We start from the raw sequence: 10,302 nt of genomic DNA on the forward strand, positions 1-10,302 counted from the left end.
ATTGAACATCTATTCTTCTAGATGCTCTGCTAGATATTTTATAAACACTAGCTGATATGGTTTGGCTCTGGTCCCTACACAAATCTCATGTTGAATTGTTATCCCCAGTGTTGGGGGAAGACCTGGTGGGAGGTGTTGGATCATGGGGGAAGATTTCCTCCTTGATATTCTCATGAGAGTGAGTGAGTTCTCATGAGATCTGGTTGTTTAAAAGTGTGTAGCACATCCCCCTTGGCTCTCTCTTCCTCTTGCTAGCCATGTGAGACTTGCCTGCTTCCCCTTCACCCTTCTGCCATGATTGTAAGTTTCTGGAGGCCTCCTAGCCATGCTTCCTGTACAGCGTGGGAAACTGTGAGTCAATTAAACCTCTTTTCTTCCATTGCCCAGTCTCAGGCAGTTCTTTATAGCAGTGTAAGAACGGACTAATACACTAGCTCACCCATTCCTCACAAGTCTCTGAGACAGGGCATGGTTGCACAGGATTACATTGCTAGCAAGTGGCAGAGCAAGGATTTGAAGGCAACTTGAGTTCAGAACTCCAGCTCTTCACACTCCTCCACACAGCCTCCGTAGCATAGGTTCCAGCTCCAACACTTATCAGTTATGTGGCCTTAGAGGAATCATTTCATCTCTATAATCCTCAGGTTTCTGACACCTGCTTATCTCATGGGATTATTGTGCAGATCAAAGGAGAGAAACTATATGAGAGCACTTTGCTAACTGAAAAGACTTATGCAATGATGACGACATTAGTAACAATAATAATAATAATATAGGCCAGGCACAGTGGCTCATGCCTGTAATCCCAGCACCTCGGGAGGCAAAGGCGAGTGGATCATGAGGTCAGGAGATCGAGACCATCCTGGCTAACATGGTGAAACCCTGTCTCTACTAAAAAAAAAAAAAAAAAAACAACAAAAATTAGCCGGGCGTGGTGGTGTGCACCTGTAGTCCCAGCTGCTCAGGAGGCTGAAGCAGGAGAATGGCATGAATCCGGGAGGCGGAGCTTGTAGTGAGCCGAGATCATGCCACTGCACTCCAGTCTGGGTGACAGAGTGAGACTCTGTCTCAAAATAATAATAACAATAATATATATTGAGCACCTACTGTGTGCCAGATACTGGGCTCACTGCTTTATAGAGATTATTTCATTTAATGCTCACAGCAATCCGTGAAGTACTATTAAATCCATTTCATAGATGAAGAAACCAGGCTCGAAGAGGTGGAGTAACTTGCACCACATCACACTCTGGCAAGTGGCCAGGCTGGGGTGCGAACACAGGTTCAACTACTCCAGGACCCTTGCTATGAACCGGCTGCTGAACACCTAGGTCTTCCGCTACCTCCTGCAGCTTTATTACCCTCCTCCCCTGTGGCCTCAGAGCAGAAAGGTGCTGGCCTAGCTTGAGTTTCCCCTTAGATGTTTGAACTGGAATCATGTGGGAAGGCCAATGCCTTCTGCAATCGAAAGGCAACTGTTTTCAGTTTTTATCTGTAGCTTGTCTTTGTCCAACTGATATGGTTTGGCTGTGTCCCCACCCAAATCTCACCTTGAATTGTGATAATCCCCATGTGTCAAGGGTGGGGCCAGGTGGAGATAATCGAATCATGAGCGTGATTTCCCCTATACTGTTCTTGTGGGAATGAGTAAGTCTCATGAGATCTGATGGTTTTATAAATGTGAGTTCCCCTGCACAAATTTCTTGCCTGCCTTCATGTAAGACGTCCCTTACTCTTCTGCCATGATTGTGAGGCCTCCTCAGCCATGTGGAACTGTGAGTCAATTAAACCCCCTTTCTTTATAAATTACCCTGTCTCAGGTATGTCTTTATTAGCAGCATGAGAACAGACTAATACACCAACTGGCTTGAAAAATGCCACCAAGAACATGTACTGCTTGCTAGCAATGTGCCACTCCCGAGCTAGGTCCTGAGTTAGGAGACAAACATGCTGAGGGTTCCCAGGGTTTACAGCCTGATGGAGGAGCATGGATATATATAGCGTTTATACATTCAACAAGTAGTTATGAGTCAGGCTCTGTGTTAAACCCTGGGGACACAAACATGAGCAAACAGCGCAGCACATTACAGGCTCCAAGTGGGCTATGCCCGGAGTTGAACAGGGGCCCATAGCAAAGGGTCCCGACATGTGTGGTTGGGAGTAGAAAGGGCCAGAAAATCCTCTCAAAGGAAGTGGGGTTTCAGAGCTACCACACACTGATTGCATGCACTACTAAAGAATCTGCGTATTTCATCCTTAATCCTCACGGCAACAATCCTATCGGGTAGATATTATTTTATAGATGAGGCCTTAAGTAACTTTGGTAAGTGGCAGAGCCAGACTCTGATCCCAGGGGCTCTGACCCCAAAGTTGATGCTCTTTCTAATACATAAGTTTGCCTCTGAGAACACTGTGCTACAGGCTCTGATGGGGTGAGACGGCAGACCATGAATGAACAGAACAGGAATGTGGAACTGACCAGGTGGTCTGGAAGGTGTCGTGGAGGAGGTGTGACTTGAGTGAGCCTTGGTAGAATGATTTGGGCCAGGCTTTGGGGAGATTCTTTCATTATTCTAGTGAGTCTTCTGGGTCATGTGCAGGGAAGAACACTCTACGGCAAGCTTGTCCAATCCCTGGCCCGTGGGCCACATGTGGCCCAGGATGGCTTTGAATGCAGCCCAACACAAATTGGTAAACTTTCTGAAAACATCATGAGGGTTTTTTTGCAATTTTTTTTTTTTTTTTTTAGGTCATCAGCTATCCTTAGTGTATTTTATGTGTGGTCCAAGACAATTTTTCTTCCAGTGTGACCCAGGGAAGCCAAAAGATTGGACACCCCTGACTACAGGGCCAAGGCCATTTGCCTAGCAGTCCAGCGGACAGGGGATTTTTTTGGTAGGAAGGTAAAGATGAGGAGCTGCCTTTGGGTTTTGGGAAACAGAAATCCACTCATATTAACTTACAGGCACTTTGCAGAACCCAAGAGCCAGAAGTGTGCCATGACCTCAGGATTGATGGCTGGGGACAGAGCAGGAACACATGCCCGGGTCAGCTGCTTCCTCCCTTCTGCCCCGGCTTCTCCCTGGGGTCCACCTCGTCCTTTCCCCTCCAGTGGGCCTTCACTGCCTCTGGGTAGCAGGGCAAAGATGCCTCCAAACACTTCCTAAGATCTAATATCTCTGACCTGCAATTCTAACTCCCCAGGAGGGAGTCTGATGTGTTCCCCTCTGGGCATACTGCTATGGCCAGGGAGTAAAGTTGTCTCATCTCAGAGAAGGGGAAATGTAAGCTGGATAGACCCCCAGAGGTCATGCAGGAGTGTCCTGTGTTGGGAACAGGCCCCCCAAAATCTGGCCATAAACTGGCCCCAAAAATGGCCATAAACAAAATCTCTGCAGCACTGTGACATGTTCACGATGGCCATGTCGCCCACACTGGAAGGTTGTGGGTTTACTGAAATGAGGGCAAGGAATACCTGGCCCACCCAGGGCGGAAAACTGCTTAAAGGCCTTCTTAAACCACAAACAACAGCATGAGTGATCTGTGCATTAAGGACATGCTCCTGCTGCAGATTACTAGCCCAACCCATCCTTTTATTTCCACCTATCCCTTTGTCTCCCATAAGGAATACTTTTAGTTCATCTATAATCTATAGAAGCAATGCTTATCACTGGCTTGCTGTTAATAAATACATGGGTAAATCTCTGTTCGAGGCTCTCAGCTCTGAAGGCTGTGAGACCCCTGATTTCCCACTCCACACCTCTATATTTCTGTGTGTGTGTCTTTAATTCCTCTAGCGCTGCTGGGTTAGGGTCTCCCCAACTGAGCTGGTCTTGGCAGTCCTGGAGAGGTATCCAGCTACAGGCATGGTCAGAACCCAAGTTCTGGGGAGATGGTGCTGAGAGTTTTGCATTTTCACTTTCTCACTCTGCCCTTTAAAGTAATGCATTGGCTTCCACATTTATAATTCTGTGGAGTTATTAAATCCAGAAAGAAAGCTTTACTCTTTTAAGCTCTGCATTGTAAAAGCACAAGTTAAAGACCAGGCAAAGGAAAGCTCACCAGCCAGGCTGAGGGGTCCACAGGGCCTGCAGAGTCCACAGCTGCCAACAGGAGCTAAGGCCACAGGACAGACCCTGCTCTCCAGGCGGAGAAATAGAAAAGTTCTCCTGGACCAGAGACCACACTACACTGCAAAGGCAGACACAGAGAGGCTGGGTGGCAGGCCCTGAAGAGACCTATCCTGAAGGCCCTGAGAAATACCAGGACAGTCTCAGCAGCTCTCAAAATGGGCATGCTTTCCTCTAAACCAGGTAGAGGAGGGGGGAGCAGTGGAAGAGGATGCCCCCAGGAGCCTCAGGGAAGGGGTGCCTGTTCAAGGAGAGATGAGAAGAGGCCCAGAAAATCTCAGACTGGAGGAGGAGGAAAAGGAGGGCTTGGTTTCTGTTTAGCTCAGAGCCCATCCCAGAGGAAACACTGACAGCTGAATCAACAACTTCATCCTGTCCATCTCTGCCCTGTCCCTCTCCACCATCCAGGGCGCTCACAATACTGGCTCAGCTTCCTTGATTAAAATGAACAAGACACACACTGTGGATTCTCTGGCAGGCAGATACTAAGACCAGCATTGGAGAAGAGAGGATATTGAGAACAAGGAGGGGAGCTTAGGAGGTAAAGCAGGAAACCCTGAGGCCCAGTGTGGCGGAGAGGGGAGCCCTCTCAATACTGCCTCATGATGGAGAAGCAACATCTGGACCTAAGACCTAGCAGACAGCTGCCTCCACCACAGCAGCCCCTCCTGGTTCTTGGTGCCCTTCCCACATCCTCATCCTTGGGTGTTTACTGTACCACCCATTGGCCAGGCACTGGGGCATATGTGGGACTTCTCTTTGGGCTTTTAACCCCTCTCTCCTCTACTAGGCCCTTTGCCTTCCACTGTCTTTTGTTCAACCAAATCAGAGGTCATAACCTATTTCTGCCAAGTGATGTGTTGTGGAGGGTCTGAGGGGGATCTGAGGCTACTTGTGGATGATAGGATTTAGCTACTGGTGCTGTCTCCTGGAGCAGCAGATAATTCAGTTTAATGAATTTGGACAGTTCACTGGATCTGCCCACACAGTTCTACTCACCTTCCATAATGCTTCCAAAATAGCACTAGCTGTTGCACAGGAGCCAAAAAGAAGGAAGACAAAAGTAATAAACGACAAGGCCCCAGAGATTTCTGCCCTTTCAGAAAAGCCTGAATGAACTTTTCCAGAGAAATTGTAAGCAAAAAAAAAACAAGCTTTTTTTCTTTCTCATGGAGGAGGAATCAGGCAAAGATAGATGCCACAAAGATGAGCACACACATGTAACGCGGAAGAACCTGGTTACCTGATTTTCATGGAAGTAACAAGGCGTTAAGAATGTACTTCAAATACACATTCCTTGACGTCACTTATACACATGGAGTCTCAGGTTATGCTCTCATCAAGGGCATCAGAGCCGCTCCTGGTGTTTGGTGCTCTAACAAGGTAACCCCAAAGACACAGCCTGACCCTACAGCCTCCTATCACACACTCATACAGCCACACAAGCTAGCAGACAAGCTCCCCTGCCACATGCAGGCACACATACACATACACACACACAGTCACACTAGGGAGACGACAAGCACCTCTGCCACACACGGGCGGTGCCCCCTCCCCCCACCCCAACAGTCACACCAGGGAGCAGACAATCACCTCTGCCACACACAGGCACCTCCCACCCCCAGCACACACACACACAGTCACGCCAGGGAGCAGACAAGCTCCCCTTCCACATGGGGCATCCACAGTCCCCACGCTGCACTGCCAGCCCTGTGGCCCAGACCCCATTCTCCAGGCCTGTGCTCAGAATGCCCTTCCCCCTCAACCCCTCCCTGTGCACCACGTGTGCCGCAGCCAGCTGTTCCGTGGGCTGACAGGTGGTGATTACTGTTGCCAGCCCCACATTAGGAGAGAATTCAACGGGAGAGAGCCCCTGCCCGCCCCGGGCTCCCTATAATAGTGCCTTTGTGAGGTGCTTCACTGTCTTTCTTTCCCCATCCTCATCAACCTACGTCTGGAGCAGCTCTGCCTGAGGAGAAAAGAAAAGAAGACAAAGGGAGGCTCACAGGGCCCTGACTGAGCCACCCCACCTGGGGCGGGAAGGAGGGCTGTGCTTTGGGGAGAAGGCTGTGCCCTTTCCCGCACTTGGCTAGGGCAGATAACCAAGAGGACCCCCAGGGATGCCTGAGGTGGACTCCTCACGAAAACAGTGGATCCTGCCCATCAGCCAGCCTTGCCCCTGCGAGCTGAGCACGCAGCAGTGAGGGTGAGGCTGGGGTGGGGGCCTGGTGCAGAAATCAGCAGATTCCTGGAGACTGGAGTCCAAAGCCTGGAGCCTTCCTCCTCCTCTCCCTTCTCCCTTCCCCACATTACGCTCTGCAATCCAACGCCAGAGGCCAGGGTATGGGCCAGAGAGGGTTAAGTTTCCAGAAGTCCTGACAGGCTTCAGCCAGGTTCAGGGCTGGAGTGGGTAGGTAAGGGTGATGAGGGTGGAGAAGAGGAGAGCAAGAATAGGCTGTGGACCGGGTAAGGCCAACATCTGGGACACAGTCACTGCCCCTCCTCCCTGCACAAACCGCAGACGCTGTGGCAGCAGGAAAATCAGAGTGGTTCAGACCGAGAATGATTGTGCAACCTGGCCCTGCAGGAGCGCAACGCTGGAGGTGGGAGTGGAGGTCTGGGGTGGGGGGCAGAGTCCACTTTAGAGGGGAGACTTCAGTTCTTACGGAAAACACAGGCATTCAGGGCTCTGGTTTCCACACTAGACTGCAATGCAACTAACATGCATTTTGTAGCTCAAAATCCTCTGAGAATCGGAACTGGAATCTCTGCCCTGGGCCCCAGTGTCTCACAGCCAGAGGCACGGTGCCACTGAGGTTCTAGGATGGCTGCTGTGGATTGGCTGCTGTGGATGGCGGTGGGTGTGGAAGGAGGCCTTTCGTCCAGCCTCCTAAAGTGGCGGGATTCTGCCACTTCCCCCAGGCGCCTCACAGTAAACTCTTCCTCAGCAAAGGGAGCCCCGCCAAGTCTTTAATATGGCTCAAGGAGTGGGGGTGGGTTGGGAGGGAGAAAATGGATGGTCAGGGGGAAGTTTGATCTGAGGGCTACCCCAAACAAACACAGGAGAGGAGTAGTGGATTTTCCTTTTAATGCAAAATATTGCAATACAAAACAATGTGGAGAAAGTCCTGTTCCTCAGAACACTGAAGGGAGGAGTGAGGAAGAGAGAGCAGAGCTGGATGTCTCCTATTTCTCCCTTCCCAAGTCACTCTGAGGGCAAGAACACTGCTGCCTGCTCCCTGGGCCTGCCCGCATACAAGGTTAGCGCCCTGGGTCTGGGTCATCCTTAGCCTGAAATTTGTTGACATGGGGCAGGAGAGCAGGAGGGAACATTGAGGGTTTTGACTCTTTGAGCTCTAAAAGGATTACTCGGGATCTGGAGTTCGTATGAAACAAAGGAGCTGAAAGAATTTGATTGCCATTGGCTAAAAATATAGAGGATTTGAGCCACAACTGGCCCACATTTGAAGAATGAGGAACAGGAAATTTAGTGGGGATATAATATAAATGTATGGGAGTGAGAAAGATGCAAAAAACAAGGCTAGCTCCTCAAACCTCCTCCTCTTTCTTCCTCATCTCCAGCTTATAGACAATCTGGTAGCCATCGTCCCAGGCATAGAGCTGGCGTTCTCGGGGGTTATAGCGGAGGCTGGCATGGGCACCATATCTGCGGGGAAAATAAGGGAGTGCTGCCCGTTCAGGGGTCAGGGTGCCGCTGGCATCAAAGGAGCACTGGATGCGGGCCCGACTGGCAGGACGGGTGTTATAGACGACATAGAGGGTCCCACAGATGACAAAGGCAGCCTCAGCATTCTCTCTGGGACATGGTGTGTCCCACTGCTGCTCTGTGTCCAGTGTCTGTGGATCTAACTTGGCCAGACACAAGTGCCTGTCATCCTCCCGGGTGGCATAGACAGCCCAAAGACCTTCCTCATCAGCTGCCAGGTCGATGTAGGTGTCTGCTGTCAAGCCGTAGGGGGGGATCAGCCCCTCTGCTGGGAATACTGAGCTGTCCACCACTGTTCGGTTTGCCAGGTGGAATTTGATTAGCTGCAAAGTGTTCTCCATCTCACCACCCCCACCAGGTCTTCCAGGAGGCCTCCGGGCAAAATAAAGAAAGCCACCATATACCAGCTGCCCTGTGCCTACCCAGGGGAAGGGCACCCGGACTCGGGAAGCTTTCCGGGCAGCCATGGCAAGGGTGAAGTCACGCAGCCTTGGGAAGACAAAGGCTGTGTCATTCTGTGTCCCATCTAACACGTAGATCTTCTCTGTTTGCCCCAGTGGATCCTTGGTCCATAGACCAGCGGGGCCACCAAATCGCTTCAGAATCTTCATTGATCTCACTTGAGAGATTGTGTAGCCACAGTCTGATGAGAAAAGCACAGGAAAAGGAAATAGAGGCAAGAATTAGATGCCTCCAGCAGGAACTCCCCCAGGGTGGGTGATCTGGAGAATAGTGAGCATTTGCCCAGTGGATGCCTCCACTCTTAGGGAGAATTGAAAAAGAGCGGGTACCACAGCAGCCTGGATCCCCAGAACCTCTCCTTAATAGACCTGGCATTACAGAGTTTTCCCTAAAACAGGTTCCAGAAGACAGAGCCACAATGGACTGGGACAAAGCGAAAAAAAGAGTAGAAGCAAGGAAGGAAGAATATTTGTTCTGAGAGAGTTAGGGGCCTGCTTTTAGATCGTTTACCTGTCACCATATCGTACTTCTCATTCCTTCTTCCCTTGCCTTTGGTCCCAGGGCCTCCAGTCACCTTCTCATCAAACTCTACACAGGGCAGAGCTGGGTTCTGGGTCTCCAGATAGTCCACCTCCCGCTCCAGACGATCCACTCTCCCAGAGATGGTATCGGCCTCAGTTCTGAGTGCCTCCCGCTCCTTCTCTGCCACCTCCAGCAGTGGCAGCATCTTGTTCTTGAAGTCCCGCAGCTCAGCAGCATGCCGACTACTCTGGTCCTGGCACTGGGCCAGCCGTTCCTGAAGGGATAGGGGATCAGGAGGGAGGCTGCAGGGTTACAACTCCCAGGCAGGGAGAGGCCCAACTCGGGAGTCAGGAATGGGAAAAAAAGAGCAAACTCAGCCAGGCTTCAATATCCCCTTCCACTCCTGCAGAAAAGGAAACCAGATGTGCAGAGGTGCTAAATGTGCAAAGAGCCTAGCTGAGATTCACCTAGGCCCCTACTCCGACTCCATGTCCTCCAGCCTGTGTTCTCTGTGAGCAGTGCCACTGAGCCATCTGAGCCTCTAGGCAGGTCTAAGCGCATGAAGGTGTGAAGAGGTCTCTGCTCCCTTAGCAATTATCCTCTCGGACACTAAAATGCTACAGATCTCAAACTGTTAAAAAGACAGGAAGTTATAGATTCCCTGGGAACCTCCAACTTCAACAGAATCATCACCTCCTCTGGAGATGCAGCCCCACAATCTTGGCTCACATTTCCACTCTGCCCCCTTATTCTATCTAATCCCAGAGGTAAAATGCAAGTCTATTTGCTTTGGCATTGTTCTATGTGGGGTAAGAGGAGGGCTTGTCATTCTGAAGGTCCTCTTATTAAGACAGAATTTTCTGTAGACTCTTACAGAGCCCTTTCTTGTTATCCCCAGATCCCTAACAAACTGGTTGAACCAATAGACCTGGAATCCTTCTAGGCTGGGCTAGAAGAGAAGGGGGTCCCTCACCTCTAAAGCAGCTAGTCGGCGTTCCATGTACTCCACAAGGTGGTGCTGCTGTCCTTGAAGGGGTCCCGACCATGACAAAAGGAATAAGATGAGGAGAAGGGTGCTGGGCCCCATGGCAGCCTGGAGAGTGGTGCCAGAGTAGAAGGAACGTACAGTCAGCCTCTTCCCCTCAAGCCTGAGGGTTAGCTTTGGAGGCGGGGTGGGGGCGGTGCCTTCTCTCCTTCTGATCTCTGGGTCTCTCTCACTACTCTGGAATGCTTTCAGTCTCTTTACAACCCCCACCCCCTCCTTTCCGCCAGGATTGATCAAACACAGATGGCCCCATTGCACAGCAGCCAGAAGCCTTAACCACCTCCTGCCTAGGCTGTAGGCTCCTCTGGAGGGGAAAGAGATGGAAACCTGAAGGCAGAGGCCTTCTGGGCAGTCAAGCAGGGAAGCTAGCTGCAGGAAGCAGAGACCCCAGAGAAAACTCAGCAAATGCCATTCCT

At 50.7% G+C, this 10,302-nt stretch overlaps 1 protein-coding gene across 1 annotated transcript; it reads right to left on the reverse strand.

The window, feature by feature from the left end:
* Nucleotides 1–7,201: 7,201 nt before the first annotated feature.
* OLFML3 (olfactomedin like 3) lies at nucleotides 7,202–10,054 on the reverse strand. The gene is made up of 3 exons (XM_002810400.6): nucleotides 9,815–10,054; nucleotides 8,830–9,115; nucleotides 7,202–8,500 (listed from the first exon to the last, which is right to left on the reverse strand). The coding sequence occupies exons 1-3, from the start codon at nucleotides 9,926–9,928 to the stop codon at nucleotides 7,680–7,682; spliced, it is 1,221 nt and encodes a 406-aa protein (XP_002810446.3). The 5' UTR covers nucleotides 9,929–10,054; the 3' UTR covers nucleotides 7,202–7,679.
* Nucleotides 10,055–10,302: the final 248 nt, after the last annotated feature.

This window comes from Pongo abelii, chromosome 1, assembly GCF_028885655.2.
Source record: "Pongo abelii isolate AG06213 chromosome 1, NHGRI_mPonAbe1-v2.0_pri, whole genome shotgun sequence".
Lineage (NCBI taxonomy): Eukaryota > Metazoa > Chordata > Mammalia > Primates > Hominidae > Pongo > Pongo abelii.